The sequence below is a fragment of the Gopherus evgoodei genome, chromosome 7, assembly GCF_007399415.2.
Source record: "Gopherus evgoodei ecotype Sinaloan lineage chromosome 7, rGopEvg1_v1.p, whole genome shotgun sequence".
NCBI classification, from domain to species: domain Eukaryota; kingdom Metazoa; phylum Chordata; order Testudines; family Testudinidae; genus Gopherus; species Gopherus evgoodei.
Genome location: NC_044328.1, coordinates 81032470 through 81051248, shown reverse-complemented (window position 1 = coordinate 81051248; position 18779 = coordinate 81032470). Strand labels below are relative to the sequence as shown.

The 18779-nt window shown below is 51.8% G+C and overlaps 1 protein-coding gene across 1 annotated transcript in view; it reads left to right on the top strand.

Moving 5' to 3' along the window:
• GNAI2 (G protein subunit alpha i2) overlaps window positions 1-18779 on the top strand; it is a 223662-nt gene that overhangs the window by 200179 nt on the left and 4704 nt on the right. The window contains exons 6-7 of the mRNA XM_030568270.1: window positions 8830-8959; window positions 10710-10863. Coding sequence (XP_030424130.1) covers window positions 8830-8959; window positions 10710-10863 — 284 coding nt within the window. The remainder of the gene's footprint in view (window positions 1-8829; window positions 8960-10709; window positions 10864-18779) is intronic.

The following is an 18779-nucleotide window of genomic DNA, read 5'->3' as shown; positions in this document are numbered from 1 at the left end:
AGTACTGCAACGAGACTGGAAGTTTTGGGGGCCAGATGGCTATGCACTGACTCCTGTTGTTTGAAGTGGCCCAGCTTTACTTCAGCACACCACAGAGGCACTCACAGGTCTCTGAAACCTGCAGGAAAACTAAACTTGCCACTGGAATAAAACTCTGTAATCAGTCAAGAAGCTCCGGAGATGGATCCGTTTCTTCAGAGGCTGGCCTATTCCTGTGATCTCTCCAGGCTTCAGCCCAGCCTCCCACTCCCTGTGCACGATAAAATTGTGCTTTCCAAATTCCAGCCCCCAAATAGTACTGCACATGGAGTGGGAAGAGAACATGCTGAATGCACATGTTGGCACTAAGAATGTGACCCATCAAACCTACCAGGTGCTGAGCGTAGCAAGTTTCCAGCTGATGCCTATGTACTCCTGGACCGTGCTGCTACAAAACCAGCTCACTGCCATCTGGGCACGCTCAGCCTGACAGCACAATGCAGTCAGGGAAGCCACCTTTGGCTGGGACTACTGTAGTTCATCACGTGAACATAGCTGGAAAGGATCATGCACCCTCTTTGTTCACATCACGCCCAGACTAGGCTTGCCATTTGGTATCTAGCTGGGGCTTATAGCTCCCCATACCATAGTATCTGAATGCCTCATGCTCTGTAAAGTGTTTCCCCTCCTGAGACACCTGTTGGATGGGGAAGTGCCACCCCTTGTTCCACTGAGGTAGAGAGAGTCCAAATGACTTGCCCGAGGTTGCCCTGGGTTTGTCTGTAGCTGTGACACTGAGTACCTGTCTCACAGCTGAAGAGCTCTGTGTAGCTTGGAAGCTTGTCTCTTTCACCAGCAAAATGGGGTTCAGCTGAAGACATTACCTCATCCACCTTGTCTTATTAGTGAGAATTAGTCACCCATCTTGAGTCCTATGTGCAAAGACATCATTGCTGGTCATGGACCAGCCTTTGATGAGCAGGTGGAGTTCTAAGAGGGGAAATGGTGTACAGTCAAGAAAGTAAACCAGATGTTCCGCCTCCAAAAAACAGCATGGGGCAGGTGAACTAAGGTTGCCCAATATGAAGGAGCTCAATCTGTGTGGCATGGTGGTGGCTTTGAGAGTTTAAGAGTTTAAACTTTTGAGAGTTTATGAAGTTTAAGAACATTGAGTTAAAAAATACCTGGCTATAATTTCTTCCTGGCCAGAAGGGATTCTGTCTCCTGTGCCCTCGTAATTGCTACAGGTTTTGAACTCTCTTGTGTGCAAACGCCTGTGTTTTTACATGCCTTTGAGGCTCTAATGCGAAGCCATTGAGGGAAAGTCATAAAGGGCATCAAACAAATTAAATCCCGGGTTTCTGACCTAAATGAAAATCACATGCTTGCCTCAGTCCTCGCTAGGCTCGGGAGCCCTCCTGCCTTTGCTGAGCAGGGTCACGTCAGCTGATGTTGGCAAGGCAGAGCTCATCCTGAGCTGGTTCATGTCCTGCGCTGACAGCATACCTCAGTAATGAGGAGCCCTGTGGAGCGGAGTGGGGACGCAACCCCATCCTGGTGAGATTGATTTCATGTTTAATCCAGCACCCGACAACTGTGCCAATTTGGTACTTTCCATGGCCTGGGCTGCGAGAAGGGGAGGGTGTGTGCTGGGGTTGGGAAGAGAGCTCATTTGTGGCTCTGGTAGAAGACACTGTCCGTTCTCCCTGTTTATACCCAAGCGCTGGCTCTTGCATGCCTAGTAACTGGGCATCAGCTACTCAGCGCTGTGTAGGAACGCCGTGCTTTTCTGCTGGGTCACATGCGGCTGGGGTGCCAAAGCCATGGGTGGCTCCAGCTGAGTCATGCCGGGAGGTGCCTCCAGCTAGAGAGAGTGGGGGAGTGTCTTTAGGGCACGGGAAGCTGGGCCAGAGGAGGGCCTGGAGGAAAACACGAGGGACAGCCACTTTCAGGGACGAAGCTTGGGCAGAGGTGTCGGTGCTGTTGCTTAGAGTTACTATGAAATCCAAGCACCAGGAAAAGGGCTGGATTTGGAGCCTGTCTTGGCTCCTGCTTCAGACAGCAGAGGTAGCGATGTATTTCCTGTCCCACTGGTAGAGCCCTGCATAGATACACAATTTATACCTGCGGGTGCAGATACCCACATCTGCGGATATAATTTGTGTATCCGTGCAGGGTTCTACTCATTGGAGGGTCTGCGATTGCGTAGGGAGGCTCAAGTCTCCTAAGTGGGCATAGGAAGGAAGTGGCCTCCTGGGGTTCCTGATTCAGGCCTCTCTTATTCCATAAGACAAATGGTGGGAAGGGGCCATCATGTTCATCTAGTCTGACCTCCTGTGAATTGCAAGCCACAGAATCTCACCTGCCTGCTCCTGTAATAGACCCCTAATCCCTGGCTGAGTTACTGATGTCCTCAAATCATGATTTAAAGCAGGGGTGGGCAAACTACGGCCTGGATCCGTCCCACCAGTTGTTTTAAGCTGACCTTCAAGCTCCCGCTGGGGAGTGGGGTCTACGGCTTGCCACACTCCGGCACTCTAGCTGGCGTGCAGGGTTGTGGGCCGCTCCACGTGGCTCCTGGAAGCAGCAGAATGGCCCCCTCTCAGGCTCCTATGCATAGGGACAGCCAGGAGGCTCTGCTCTGCATGCTTCCTCTGTCCCAAGGCCTGCCCCTGCAGCTCCCATTGGCCAGGAACCACAGCCAATGAAAGTTGAAGGGGCAGTGCCTGCGGGACGGGGCAGTGTGCAGAACTGCCTGGCTGCGCCTCCATGTAGGAGCCAGAGGGAGGACATGGCTGCTGCTTCCAGGAGCCGCTTGAGGTAAGTGCCACCCAGAGCCTGCACCTCTGAGCCCCTGCCCCAGCCCTGATCCCCCTTCCACCCGCCAAACCTCTCAATTCCAGCCCAGAGCACCCTCCTGCACCCCAAACTCCTCATCCACAGTCCCAGCCGGAGCTCTCACCTCCCCGCACCTGACTACCTCAGCCCAGAGCCCCCTCTCACACCCTGAACTCTTCATTTTTGGCCCCACCCTGGAGCCCACACCTCCAACCAGAGTACTCTCCCCCTCCTACACCGCAGTCCCAATTTTGTGAGCATTCACGACCCGCCATACAATTTCTATTCCCAGATGTGGCCCTTGAGTCAAAAAGTTCTCCCACCCTTCATTTAAAGATTTCAAGTTACGGAGAATCCACCATTTACACTAATTTAAACCTGCAAATGATTCATGCCTCGTGCTGTAGATTAAAAACCCTGGGATCTGTGCCAATCTGACCTGGGGGAAAATTCCTTCCCAACCCCAGATATGGCGATCAGTTAGACCCTAAGCATGTGGGCAAGATTCAGGAGCTAGACAGCTGGGAAAGAATTCTCTGTAGAAACTCAAAGCCCTCTCCATCTAGCGTCCTATCACTGGCCGTTGGATATACACCTCTACCTCAATAGAATGCTGTCCTTGGGAGCCAAAAAATTTTACTGCGTTATAGGTGAAACCGTATTATATTGAACTTACATTGATCCACTGGAGTGCGCATACCTGCCCCCCCGGAGCACTGCTTTACCGTGTTATTTCGGGTGGCGTTATATCGAGGTAGCTGTGTACTTGCTGCTAGCAGTCACAGATTGGCTCATGGAGTCCATGGAATATAGACTACTCATCCTAGCCGGAAAGACTACAGCAGTGGTTCTCAACCTGTGGCCTGCAGGCCACATACGACCACATTAGCATACAGCTGCGGCCCAGCTCAGCTGTGTGCTAAAGGCCACAGGCTCTGAGCTGCCAGCTCCATGCAGCAGGGTCCGGGCAACCAGCTACTGCCAGCTGCTGGCTGCCGCCCAGCCACATACTGCAGGATCCGGGGTCAGGGTCCTGCACTCGGCTCTCTGCTCCTGGCCCCACTCTGTGGAGTGGTCTCTGAGTGGAGGATGCTGGACATGGGGTTTGTGGGTGCCACAATGATAAATAGGTTGAGAACCACTGGACTATAGCACACTTAGTCCTCTGAGCCCATGTTAAGTGCCTCTCTCCGCACCTAGGGCCACTAACAGCAACACTGGAAATATTGTACATATTATAAATATCAACTCCACAAATCACAGCCTCCCCAATCTTCTATCTCTGTGTAGCTCGAAAGCTTGTCTCTTTCGCCAGCAGAAGTTGGTCCAATAAAAGTTATTACCTCACCCACCTCATTGTAAGCTAAGGTAACTAACAAGTGAAATGAGCAAGTGTTTGCTGCAGAGCAAAGCCACAGAGCACTCAGGATTGCAGCTGCTGCAGTTACAGTGTGGTATTGCGATCACCATCGGATGATTGGTGTCTCTTTTTCAACTGTGGGAGGAGCTTAGAAACATGGGAGAAGGTAAGCTATTTAGATATAATAACCTAGATAGATTTACTTCTCCTTACATCTGTTCTATAGCGAAGATTCCTTTCCTTGGCAATCATTGCATTATCCTGGAGAGAGAGAGAGAGAGATCTTCAGATAAAGGCTGGATTTCCAAAATGGATCATTGTCCATTGAAAGTGAAAGGCATTTTGCTTAGGGGATAAATTGAACTTTGGCCCTTTTGTGAGTGTGTTAAGGACTCACAGGTCGTGCCCACTCTTGGCCCCGTACGTTCCCTGGTAGGCCCTTCAGTGTGACAGCCCTTCTCAGGGTCCACTCTCGGGTGTTAAGGCCCTCTGCCTCCTGGAACCACATCTTTTTGAGCCTTAGCATGCCTGTCTCTCCTCGTAGTCCCTCTCTGGGAGTCCACTCGCTCTGGACCCCCAGGGCCTCCACTCCCAGAGGGAATAATGCAACCTTGTTCTCTCGATTGGAGCGAATCTCAGCCAGCATAAAACAGGAGGATTTACTGAGTGTCTGAACACGGCATAGGAAACTCTCAGGGCCCTCAGGCCTGGCCTCCCTCAGCGTAGTACATCTAAGTCTCCTCTGCATCCAGGTGGGCTCTGCTTGCTCTCTCTCCCCTTCATCCAGAGACCCTGAGCTTTCCAGCTTGGCATCCAGCCCCAACAGTCCTACCCTGTCCTTTGTCTTCTGTCCCAGGTAAACAGGTCACTGGGGCTCCTGTCTTCCATCCTTTGTTCCCCTCTGGGTGGAACTGGTTGGTCAGGTAACCGGGGTCCTCTCTCCTCAGCCCTTTGTCCTCCCACTGGCCAGAACCAGCTGACTGCCAAGCTGGGGTGGGTCTCTTAGTCACCAGGTCACCAGTTGTTAGGGTTCCCCCTCTCCAGGCCATTGTCTGGGGGTCCCGTCTGCTAGGTGAGGTCACATGGTTCTCTGCAGCAACAAACTCTCTCCCACCACCTTGTTAAACATGCAGCACACGGAAACTGAGGAGCGCACACACTATGCATATAAAAGACTACAAAGATCCCCAACTTCGTCACAGAGTGTGCGTTAATGACGTATGAAAAAGGCCTGAAAGGGTTTTTAATAAGTGTTTTTGCATGTTTCCTACCTCAGAAATACAAGTCTTCTCTAGCCTGTTTTCTGTTTTGAGGAGGCTCAGCAGGTGACTAGAGAGCAGGTAGATGCATGGCTGATCTGTCTCCGAAAGATGCACTGTTATAACCAAACTGATCTGTGTCCATTAGGGGCTCGGACCAGTGCAGCTGAATCCAGGGCACTGATCTAATCCCAATGTGGCATGATTTAATCCTTTTCTACACACAGTCTGTGCACTGATTTAGCAAAATCTGTGCAACCCCTGTAGTGTGGACGCTCTCTTAAATTGGTTAAGTTTAAGGCCAGGTCTACACATTGTTCAGGGATGGGAAAAATCCACACTCCTGCGAGATGTAGTTAAGCTGACCTACCCCTCGGTGTAAGAGCACTAGGAAGAATTCGTCCATCTCCCTAGCCGTGGCCTCTTAGGGAAGTGGTTAACTCCGGTGGTGGTAGAGCCCCTCACATCACCGCAGTGAGTGGCTTCAGCTTGCAGTTTGAGTGTAGACACAGCCTGAGTCAATTACAGACTGAAACTGATTTAATTTCAAATCACACCATTAGTTACTCGTCGTGTCGTCCAGGCCTAACACCCCCAGAGTTCCTGAGGGTAATGTGAGCAGGTGCCTGCTGCATGCACAGGAAGTAGTACTGTTGTTATCTGACCACATGCAATGCTTGGCAGTCTTAATGCTTTCTGCACCTTAACTACGGAAGCCATCCCACACCCTAGTCATGTGAGTGAGTCTGATCATCTCCATTTCACACATGGGGAAACCGAGGCACAAAAAGCCGAGGTGACTACCCCAGTGCCACCCAGCATCTCAGCAGCAGAGCCAGGAATAAAACTCCAGAGCTCCCAGCTCCTAATCTCCTGCCTAGTCTCCACTGACACCCAGGGGAAGCGGTGCCTCCGCATATGCCTGGCAAGTTAACGTTCAGAGCACTCACTCTAAACCAGCAAGGTGCTAACACCATCGGTCCTTGCACGTTGTGCTGTAACACAGCATTCGTATCCTATTTAGCTCAGCAGCACTACATGTGACCAGTGTAATTCGCTCCTGAGCCTTGCATTTCCTTTGCACAGCTAGGATAGCTGTCTGAGTGTGTGCAAGGCTACTGAGGCCTCAGCCTCTGCTTCCCAGTGCTTGTCAACAGCATCTTCCTAGAGATCCATCCTTGCTTGCATCAGCACATTCCCTGCTTGCCTGCAAGCTGCAGTAATAACTCCCATGAGGCATGGATGCTGGAAGGGAAAAGGGAAGTTTACACTTCCCAGGAAGGGAGGAGGCTGTTTAAATAGCTTGTCTGTGAGGCCTTATCTTCTCAAGGGAAAAAAGGGTTTGTTCTTAACTCAGGTTAGCTGACATGAGGTAAAGCTGCAGTGAAGGCAAGGCAGTTGGTCATTTTCACATGAATTAGCATATCGAGATAAAGACTGGGGCAGCCTAGGATTTAGCTAAGTAGACCTGCTAACTTGTCTTCACTTTGATTTTAACAAGTTTGCTAACTTGTATTAAGAACACACTTTTTTTCCCTAGTGGAGGTACATTTTTATCCCCAAGTATCCAGTGTTAGAATCCTGTGTCTGCACCACACAGCCAGCCTGGGTGGTTGGCACCTGGATGTGAGCACCCGAGTTAGCCTAGCCTGAGTGCGAGCATCCCCACTGCAGAGCCCTATCCGTGTTAGCATCCTCACTGTCTCTGCACTCACCTATGTGAGCTGAGGGCACATCCCATGATTCTCTGTGTTGAGATGCTCTGTGATTTTCCCCCCAGTCAGTTGTGTCAGTTGTGGGAAAACTTGTCTGTCCTTTGCGGGGGAATTCTGGGAGGGCACAGGACTCAAACCCCAACTTTAGAGCCATTCAGGTCACCAGCTGGCTACAGACTTGGTTAGACATTGTAGTGTGGTAAGGGCCCAAACTCAGCTAAAATTCTCATGTCCGACTTGCTGCTGTGCCTGGGAGCCGAGGCAGGAGTTTGCTGAGTTAGCAGAGGGAGCGGCACATTGGCCTGGCCGAGAGAACAGCAGCTGCTAATCTGCGCTGGTGCCAGCACCACTTAGTCCTTCGGAGATGGCAAAGGGGTTTCTAAGTAACTTGAGCAAATGATTCTCAACAAGAAATATTTACTGTGTCCTCCTGAGCATCCCCAGGCAGCCTGCAGACTCCTAGGCTCAGGTCCTCAGAGGTGTTTAACCGCTGTTAAGGCTGATTCTCCACTCTGGCACTTTGAGTGCAGAAGGTGGGGGCCTGCAAGGAGTCTAAAAATTAATACTGGCCACTCCATGCTGGTATTAAACTGCCAAGGTTACAGCTTTTCTCTGACCTTGGATGGGTAGATGATGCCACCACCCAAGTGCAAAAAAAACCCCTTTGAGAACTCAGGAAGGCGCACTTGGGAATTCCTCCCTGTGAGGTACCCTCAAGCCCCTTCACCCCTCCTCAGGGGAAGAGCTGAGAAAGAAAACAAAGAAAATCAGCTGTTGCTACCAGCTAATTAAACAATGTGAACAAACCTCTTAGGACACAAAAATCCAGTCTTGTTCTTAAAAAAGGTAAATTTTATTAAAAGCAAACGAAAGAAAATACATCTAAAAACTTAGACTATTGCTAGATTTTAAGAACCACTTATAATAATTAAGCATCAAAATAACTTCCTTGAGGTCCAGCTTAAAGGTTACAAACAAAACAAAAGCACTTGGGGTTAGCACAGAGGAGTCTACAAGCCATAAAGAAATAAACCTAATCGCGTCTTTCTAGGCATTTCCTGATCTACTTACATATCTAGGGTTTCAAATGAGTAGTTTCTAGGTATGATTTGATACCTGGCTTAAACTTCTTACAGCATTGCTGCTCTGTCTCCCGTTTCTGGAAGAACAACCACAGACAGACAAAAGGGGAGTCTTGTTTCAATTTTTAAAAGTTCTAGCCTTCCCATTGACTCTTTTGGCCAGGTGCCCACTCACTTCCTTTTACCTATGCATGCAGTCAGACTTTTTAACCCTTTACAGGTAAAGTAAGTGGAGAACAGCTACCAAGAGGGATTTTATAGCTGGCTGGCTGGCTGGGTGTCCATAAAAGGGAGCTCCCCCCCCTTCATTTATCACAGCTGCTGAGCATCCTTTGAAAATCTGGGCCTAATTAACTAATTGAGCCTCTCAGCTCTGGGAGATTGGTCTTACAGCTGGGGAAACAGAGGCCCGTGGAGGTGACAAGACCTGCCAGGGTGTCCCACCCAGTCGGTAGCAGGGCTGAGTGGCTTCCAGTCTCAGCCCTAGCTGGCTCTCTCCCTCTCTGGACTGGGGGGTCATTGATCAGGCTGAGGCTCAGCAGTCGGGGCAGCACGGGAGCTCCCCTGCTGCCGTGACGCTGGCTGTTTGCTTGCAGGATGTTTGACGTGGGCGGCCAGAGGTCAGAGAGGAAGAAGTGGATCCATTGCTTTGAGGGTGTAACGGCCATTATCTTCTGCGTGGCTCTCAGCGCCTACGACCTTGTTCTGGCTGAGGACGAGGAGATGGTAAGGATGGGAGAGGGGCTAATCTGGCCCTGCGTTGCTCGGAGCTAGTCTGAAATGCATGAGCATGAGGGACCATGGGCTGAATGTCTCCAGCTCAATCCTCCAGATCTGTGCATGTTCACCAGGGAGGGGGTTTGCTGCAGGAGGCTCCAAGCCTTTCCCCTGCACCTCTGCTTCCCTCTCCCCAGCACTCCAATCTCCTTCCTCCTGCCAGGTGCCTTCTGTCCCTTTCTGGCATCCTCTCCCCACCTGCTCCCACCCTTACTGGTCACCATTGCACCAGCTCTCTAATGCGAGGGACAGAAACAAGGGGTGTCTGTAGGTTAGATGGATGCAGGAACTGGGCATCTTAGCAGACTCATTAGCCCTCGTCTGGGGCAGTAGAAAGCTATGGGTTTGTCTCCCAGCCACCTGATCCTGCCAAAACCAGAAGGGACGATTGAGTACATCTAGTCTGAGCTGGATAATCAGGCGAAAGACCTGCCCCCAAACAATCCCAAGAGGAGCCAGTTTTGACTGACAAATTCCAGAGATGGAGAATCCACCATGGCCCCTGGTAAACTGCTCCGGTGGTTTATTACTCACTGCCTTCTAGCCATGGTTTATTCCACAATTCCACAAGGTCTTTAGTGATTGCAGTGATGCATTGGGCAGCTCATGGGTCCTGTGGGCGTGTTGAGCGTAACTTGGTTAACATCATCTCTCTCTCCCCAAATTCCGGTACGCCACAGGGACAAGGCTGGCGTTTTGGAAAGGGTCTCATCTCAGTGCTCTGTAAGGTTGGCAATTTGACACCAGCAGTGCAGTGTTGCTGTGCCAGGCTGGGATATGACAATAGCATAACAGCCAAACTGTCCTCCCTTTTCGTTCCTATGCCCTAACACGCTTATCTCGTTCCTTTTTTCCTCTTTCTGTGGCTCCACATGATGTTGATGATTAAATCTGTGTGCACATATCATAAACTAGCCCTCTGATGCTTTCATGTGGCTTCTAGGAATTCCAGCTGACCGTGACCATCCCCACATGCTTTCTACTCTGAAAACTGCTCTGCAATAAGATTTATGGCTTAAAAACATTTAAAGCTTCTCAGAATTCTCTTAGAACTGAGTTAACCTGGATACCTAGGCCCCTAAACGTAGGAGACAGGAGTACTCCGGTCTAGCTAGACTCCAGTGGGAATGGGTTGGAGTCAGTTCCATCCAGGACACAGTGGAAATGCATGAGGCTGTTGGTGCCCAAACTTCTCTAGAGTTGAAACACCGTGCCCCAAAATCCTGTGATCTCTTCTGTGTAAAAGGCAGAGGTTCTGGCTGTGCTGGATCCTGAGACCTTCCCCAACTCATGCTAGTCTGTCTGATGTCCTTGTATGGCCCCATCACTCACCCATGAGCAGGGGAGTAGTTTTATCCCCATTGTACAGATGGGAAACTGAGGCCCAGTACTCAAAGGTATTTAGGCACCAAACTTCCACTGATTTCAACTGAACTTAGCTATGGCATAAAGGAATCTGATTCCAGTGGCAGTGAGACCCCTAAACATCTCTGAGGATCTGGGTCAAAGTGACTTTCACAAAGTCACACGGAGTTTCGGGGGACAAGGGAACTGAACCTGGGTCTTTTGAATTCCAGTCTCATGCCCTAACCATTAGGAAAACCCTTCCTCCTGCCATTTCCCTGGTTCCTAACCCAGTTCTTGCTCTGTCCGGGTCCCGTCTGGGTCACTGAGTGCCTATGGTTTGTTGTCTTGCCAGAATCGGATGCACGAGAGCATGAAGCTGTTTGACAGCATCTGTAACAACAAATGGTTCACAGACACGTCCATCATCCTCTTCCTGAATAAGAAGGACCTCTTTGAGGAGAAGATCATACACAGCCCCCTGACCATCTGCTTCCCCGAGTACACAGGTAACGTGCTGCTTCTCGACAGGGTGAAACCCATCCTGGCTCCCAGCAGGCAGAAAATCAGCCACTTCGGCATGGCTCCGGGATGTGGTCCGTAGCTCTGCACGTGCTCTGGGTGGAGGATAAACTTGTAGCTCCTAGAATTTCCATCCCAGACCTTCTGCATTTCAAGATCGTTGGCCACACCCTGGTATTTTAGGCTGCACTTGCAGGCCACGGGCGGGAGGTAGAAATGAAAACACCAAGGGTTGGATTATCTTGTTTATACACAGCTGTTACTAGGCCTGTTGCGCTGACATCCCTGCCTGTTAGTATAGGTTGTGGCTGGGAGGAGGTGACTACAAATGGGAGGTCCTGTGTCGTCAGGAGCGATTGGGTGCCACTGCAGACCTCACAAGAGGCATCGGTTTAGGAATACATGAAATGAGCATGTGGATGGTACAGAGATGAGCGTGGTATAAAGGCTCAGCTAACAGATCAGATGCAGTAGGTCTCATGCAAGATGCACAAGGATCTGAAGAGCTGAGAGGCTCCTGGCAGTGCCAGAGGAACTGAACCCAAAGGTCTTTGCAGCCACAGTTAGACCAGGAAAGGCCTGTGACTGACGGTGGGGCTTCCTCTGGGAGGCAGATCCCTGTGAACGGGACAGACAGTGGGAAAATCCAGCTCTGTCACAGCTCCTGCTGCCCCGATCTCTGCTGATGTGAGAAGAGATGTAAGAGAGGGCAGCTCTGTTGAGATGTTGACTGGAGCGGGGGACTTAACCTGAGTTAGGGTGGCTGTCTGCTGTGTTTAGCTGTGGGGTATAAAGCCCATCTAGACCCTGTGGTTGTACATGGCAGGAAGCAGCATCTCCTTAACACAGCTGAGTTGAGTCAGGCCCTGGAGTTGGCTGCTGCCGTCTGGGAGCTTAGCACCAGCAGGAGCGACGCAGGTTCCATGCACAAGATGCTGAAGGCTTATCTGATCATGGAGCTGTGTGCTAGAGCAGGCCTGAGGTGCTGGGGAGATCTCCGCTCAGCTCTTGCTTCCTCCAGGTACCCTGGAATGGCCCTGTGAGCTGCTTCCAGCCAGGCCAGCTGTTAGCACAGCTTCTCCTGCGTCGCAGCCCAGGCAGTCACGACACCTGCGGCTCAGGGAGGATTTGGTTCAGAGGCAGGGTGAAGCCACTGCAAACTTCAAGGCAAATCCCATTGTCAGAGGGGATGCAGGAGCTGCCCTATTCTGTGCTGTCAGGCTGGGAGCATGCAGGCAAAGCCAGGCCTGCCAGAGTTACTCTAGGAGATGCCCTGTCTGGGCTCATTGAGACCCAACCTATTCGAGGTGGTTTTGTTAATGAACACTGGCCTAATGACTTCAAACAGTAGGGGAGTTGTTTGAGCCCCAGTGCCAGTCCCTTACTTGCACCTTGGAGTCCCAGCTTCCTTGGTGTTCCAGTGGGAGCTGCCCTCTCCCAGCCCTGGGGGGCAGCTGGGGCTCCCAACGTGAAGACCAGCTGCCCTCTTCCACATAGTGACTCTGCCTTGTCAAACTGGGGTGCCTGCCTGTCATGGTACAATTCCCCACTCTGAACCTTAGTGTCCAAAAGATGGGGTACCAGCATGAATTCCTCTAAGCTCAATTACCAGCTTAGTACTTGTAGCGCTGCCACCAACCAGGAATTCCAGTGCCTGCTACACTCTGGTTCCCCTAAAACCTTGCCCGGGGACCCCCAAGAGCCAGACCCTCTGGATCTTAACACAAGGAAAGTAAACCCCTTTCCCTCACCATTGCCTCTCCCAGGCTTCCCCTCCTGGGTTACCCTGGAAGATCACTGTGAGTCAAACTCCTTGAATCTTAAAACAGAGAGGAAAATTCCCCTTCCCCACCTCCTTCTCTCTCCCCCTCCCAGACTCTCCCTGAGAGAGACAGTAATCCTAACACAGAGAGAAATTAGCTTCTCTCTCCCCCTTCCCTCCTTTCTCCCCACCAATTCCCTGGTGAATCCAGACCCAGTCCCCTGAGGTCTCACCAGAATAAAAAAAGAACAGTCAGGTTTTTAAACAAGAAAAGCTTTTAATTAAAGAAAGAAAAAACAGTAAAAATTATCTTTGTAAATTTAAAATGGAATAGGTACAGGGTCTTTCAGCTATAGACACTGGGAATACCCTCCCAGCCCAAGTATACAAGTACAAATTAAAATCCTTTCAGCAAAATATAAATTTGAACTCCTTCCAGCCAAATACACATTTGCAAATAAAGAAAACCAAACATAACCTAACTCGCCTTATCTACCTAGTACTTACTATTCTGGACTTATAAGAGCCTGTATCGGAGAGATTGGAGAGAAACCTGGTAGCACATCTGGTCCCTCTGAGCCCCCAGAGTGAACAACAACCAAAAACTAACAGCACACACACAAACTTCCCTCCCTCAGGATTTGAAAGTATCTTGTCCCCGATTGGTCCTCTGGTCAGGTGACAGCCGGCTCACTGATCTTGTTAACCCTTTCCAGGCAAAAGAGATATGAAGTACTTCTGTTCTATTAACTCTTACTTATCTGTTTATGACACTGCCTATCGTGTAACCACTCCAGTCCGTGACGGGGGAGAGGCGGGTTTGGAAATCCATGTAAATTGTAGCAAACCTGGGCCCAACGGGTCACTGGGCTGTCCTCTAGGGCCCCTGTGAGCTCAGAGTACAACCCACTGGCCACGTCCCACTCGCTCTGCCCAGCTCACAGAGGGTGAGTCTGTTCCAGCCACAGCTACAGAGCCTGACTCTCTAGCTCAAGTTATAGCAGCTCCTGCTTCTGGTTCAATCCCTGGCGTAGCAGCATAGCACTTGGGATCCTCCCTGAGTGGCCTCGACCTCTCCAGCTACAGGAGAGTCGCTTTCTGCTCTGCAGCCCCATGTTGGGTTTAGCTCTGGAAGCACGTCTCATTTTGTCTTGTCACGGAGTGTGGGGAAGTCCGGCCCTGCACCCCTCTTCCTGGGACCCACAGTGACTCTCGGCCAGCCAGTAAAACAGAAGGTTTATTGGACAACAGGAACATATGTTACAGCAGAGCTTGCAGGCACAGTCAGGACCCCTCCACCGAGTCCTTCTGGGCTTTCAGGGTGCTTGGATACTAGCTAGGATACCGTGAATTCCGCCCACACAGCCCCAAGCCCAAACTCAAACTGCTTCCCTCCTGCCACTCCCTTCTTTTGTCCCCTTCCCGGGTAAAGGTGTTGACCTTTCCCCTCCCTTACCTAGCTCAGGTTACAGGCTCTGGCATCGTCCATCCCCTAAAGTCCTCCCCTGCTCTCCCACTCCCCACACAGACAGTCCCTACTGCATCACATGTCTATTGAAGGGCAGCAGTGCCAGCTGGTAGCACCTGGGACCTCTGTGCCAGACAGGACCACGCTGTGCCAGGCACGGTACAAACACAGACTGTCATTGAGAAACCAGTTAACTCTCCTTGGTCAGTTTTCAGAGTAGCAACCGTGTTAGTCTGTATCCGCAAAAGGAACAAGGAGTCCTTGTGGCACCTCAGAGACTAACACATTTATTTGAGCATAAGCTTTCATGGGCTACAGCCCACTTCATCCAGTCTATGCATCTGATGAAGTGGGCTGTAGCCCACGAAAGCTTATGCTCAGATAAATGTATTAGTCTCTAAGGTACCACGAGTACTCCTGTTCTGGGGTTTGATTCCAGGGCAGCCAGGGCCCCAGAGAGGCGGGGAAGAGAAGGTGAGCACAGCAGCATGCAGGCTCCATTTAGTCTGTGTTGTTTTATCAGCACCTCCTAGCAGCAGTGGCAAATTATCATAGGGCCCTCACTGTGCGACTGAAAACCTGAGAGAGTCTCCCCGTGATGCTTGTTCTGTACAGAGGAAGTGCCAGAGGCACGCTGGGTCAGGAGGACAGGAAACAGCGAGCTACAGACGTACTCAGTCCCTGCTGATAAGCTTCCAGGCCAGTAAGCTTGTGTCTGGCTCCTTCTAGTGAGGCTCCTGTGCTGGGCTCAGTGGAGTCTCCAGCAGGGGAGGGTCTGTATAGGGCAGCAGCACGTTGGCATGGTGGCTGAGCTGCTCTCTCCTGGGGTTACTGGCAGCTGTGTGCATTGTGACAGCCCTCTATACAGAAGGGAACCGGTGGACAAATCTGCTTCCTTCTGGGTTAGGGGGTGAAATACCTGTGACTGGCCAGTTCCAGCCTTCGGAGCTGCTCTGGTTGTGAGGAGAACGCAGTGTTCAGGCTCCGTATGGGGCTGTCTGGGTCTCCACCCCAACTGCCAGGTGCCCAGGCCCAGCGGGGGCTAAGCAGCTTTGACCTAGAAGGGACGCTGTCTGCCTGTCCTAGAGGTCTGTCTACACTGCAGCTGTGAGTGCACCTCCCAGACTGGGGAGACAGGCTTATGCCCGGTTAGTGTGAGTCTGTCTCCCAGGGATCAGAGGCTCTCTCTCCGCTGCAGAGTGGATGGACCCTGACCTGAGTGACCTAACTCAAGTTAAGAACCCATCTTTTTTCGCAGTGTTGACTTTTCTGTAGGCACTTACCTGTCTGTAGTATCTGGGCACCTCACTGTCTTCACTGTGATCCTCACATGTCCCAGGTGGCAGGGCAGGGCTGTCGCCCTGTTGTACAGGCGAGGGCCTGTGTGGTGAGTGGCAGGGTCAAGTTCGCACCCTGAGTCTGTGGGAGGGGGGGATTGAACCAGGTCTCTCTATTCTAGGCTAGTGTTCTAAGCTCTGGCCCAGCCTCCCTTCTCTTCGCTTGTGAGCTGGGCGGGCCTAAAATTCCACCAGCCTTTTCTTGAAAAAAACCCAAACTAATTGAAGCTGCCCCTGGCAACCCTACAACAACCCCTTCCTGTGCCCCATGCCACCATAACAAACCACTGCCATGCAGCTCCTCTCAAACCCAGCAGCAATCCTGCCATAGCAAGCCAGCATGGGCATGCCCTGCAGCCAGGGTTGAAGCAGCCTGCTGGGCTGTAGCAACCCTACAGTAACAAACTGGGGCCTGGGGAACCTACTCCTCTCAAGTGATGCTGTGTGAACAATCAGGGCATAGGGCCTGGTACCCCATCCCACCTGGAACAGCCCAGCAGTGCGTCAGTCTGACAGAGAAGTGACATTCTGAAGGGTAATAGCCGTAAACGTCAAGCTCTGGGGCTTTCTGAAAAATGGGTACATGGGGGAAGGGAAATCATGTGATCGAGGGGAAAATATGTTGGATTTTTAACACCATGTGCATGTCACTGTCCCTTTTGCAGCACAGCTGTTCTCAGTCCCAGCCCAAGTAACTTTGGAACGGCCAGTTTTCCTGTCATTTTGTGTGCTCTGACGCAGCGCTGCCAGCCCTGCAAAAAGTGAGCAGATGTGGGAGTTAGTCCGGTTACTGCTGTCTTTCAGGTCGCAGGTTACCTCGATGGGGCTTCTGGGGAATATAGAAGAGCCAACGCAGCCCGTGCCCCTATTACAAACAAGCGCCATGGGCAGGCCGAGTGCATCACTGTGCCATGCTGGGGGTAGCACTCTCTGGTCTTATCCCCTAGCCGTGCACCTGGCCTGCTAGTCCTTAGCCAATACTGGGCATTTCCCCCAATTGGCCACCAATCTAAGCTGCCACCTCAGTCTGCTACTTGTGAGTGCCCTGACGAATCAGGGAGTGCAGACTGGGCAGGGATTCTCAAAGTAGGGCGCATTCGGCAGGCTGTACCATGGCATCACCCGAGCCAGTGCCAGCTGGAGTCATCAGCGGTCAGGCACAAGCAGTCATCTTTCAAGCCATGCTGCTCCCTCTCTCCCCCTCTTCAGTCTGTGTACAATGCTGTGGGTGGTATAAGGACCCAGTCAAATGGAATAGCAACGTCTCCTGGCAGCGGGCTAGGTTGGCTTGGTAGGGTGCTTTGGGGTGACAGCCTGGGATTCGTGAAGGGCTGTTTTAAAGAGGATGGGAATCAATTGTTCTCCACGTCCACTGAAGGGAGGACAGGCAGCAATGCAAGTAATCGGCAGTAAGGGAGATGGAGGTTAGATGTTAGCCAACACTTTCTAACTCTCAGGGGAGTAAAGCCCTGGAATAGGCCTCCAAGGGGGGCTATGGGATCCCCGTCATTGGGGGCTTGTAAGACTGGGTTGCACAAACCCCTGTCAGGGCTGGTTTAGGGTGACTTGGTCCTGCCTTAGCACAGAGGGCTGGAGTAGATGGCCTCTGTAGGGCCCTCGCAGCCCAATATTGCTCTGATTCTCCAGCCATAGACATGGATAATACTTTCCCCGAGGGCAGCAGCCCACACATTGTCTTCATGCAGCGCTTCCATGCACTGTTATTGTGGGCTGCCAGGATCCCTTATCCCATATCACTGGTGAGTCCCAGAAGAGAATTTGGGCGTGTCCAAAGGTTTGTCAATCAGCCACAATCTTGGCCTACATACCAGGGATAGAACTGGGCACTATCAGAGCTAAGAGCAGGAGCTGCTACAGCTTGAGCTAAATGGCTGAGTCCCCAGGTGGTTCTGTGCCAGGTGCCATCTTCTGGGGGTTAGGCAGAGGGGCAGTAACACATTCGGCCCTGTGGGGTATACGTGTCGTAGTGTGTGTATCCTAGCCAGCGTGTTCTAGGTGGAGCTGATCACATGGGTTTGTCACTTGTAAATGGGTGGCCATCCGCACTGAAATGCATCCAACTTGGAGCAGTGGTGCAGAGGGGCCCATCCAAATGCGCATGACAAACAGGCGCTTCCCTCGTACCTAGTTCTGCAGGTGGCTTAACAGACCCAGTCAATCCTCCAGGGTGGGTGGGGAAGGTTCTCCATGTCAGATGCCGTCCTTCTCCACGTTCCCTCACCCACGGCGCTCGCTGCATTGTCGTGGAGCGAGATCCCGGGCCACAGCATCACCGACCCAAAGATTCAAACATTGGGTCTGACCCCAAGAAATCATGAGTGGGGCTTAAAACTCCTGAGCATCTAAAGCCCAACAGCTGTTAAGTTCTGTTTCTTTGATTCTGATGTCTGAGCTGTCAGGCTCATTCGGGTCACTCTTGTGAAGCTTTTCTCTGCAGCTGGGAGGGCAAGACACCTCTTTTTAAGGAAGCTGCGATCTAGTACAATGGCATGACTCCTTGTGAGAGCTGGCGGTGCTGGGGCTGTGGCCCAGCCAGAATGAAGGGCTGACTCGCACTGTCCCATGTGTGGGAAATCTGCCTCCTCCAGCAGAGGGAGCTGCTCACTGGATGCTGGGAGTTAAAGCTGTTTGTAAGCAACTGTGGCAGCATGTGGGGTGAGAAACGAGCTGTGGGTACAACAGCATCTCAGTGGTGCTATGGCTGGGAGTCTCCTCAGATCAGCAATTATTGGAGCCCCCTCCGTGCCCCGGACTAGTCTTGATCCAGAACAGGTGTGATTGGTTCAGTTGCATTCAAATCCCCTAGTGACTGGGTGGCTTTTGGAGCCAGTGGAAGCGTCTCCTTTGCGTGGGACTTGTGGCCTGGCTCTGAACTTCGCCAGCCACTAGCCAGCGTCCAGGGCCAGGTGTCGCACTGGGGCACTAACGCTGCATAGAGCTCGACTGGGAGCGTTCTCTGGGGGCATCCCTCTCCCCTGAGTGTGGCTGGTATTAACGCAGGAGTGGAGGGAGCCCTCCTGTTAATGAGCCCCTTCCAAGAGGCGGGGTCTGAATGGGGGAAACCCCCAAGCAATGTGTGGGGTATGGACAGAGGATCTTGGGGCAGAGGGAACACCCCTGTCCCCAGCTGTGCGTGCTGGGAGCTGAATCCTGGATGCAGGTGCTATGTTGTGGGCACGTTATTGTGAGAGGCACAACTTCGTCTTTCCGATCCTCTTGCCCCCTATTTCCCCCTGCGAGGAGGGCACCGCCCCAATGTCTGGGCAGCATCTGCTTACCAGAGATGCCAGAAGGCGGGGCCAAGGGGGCAGGGCT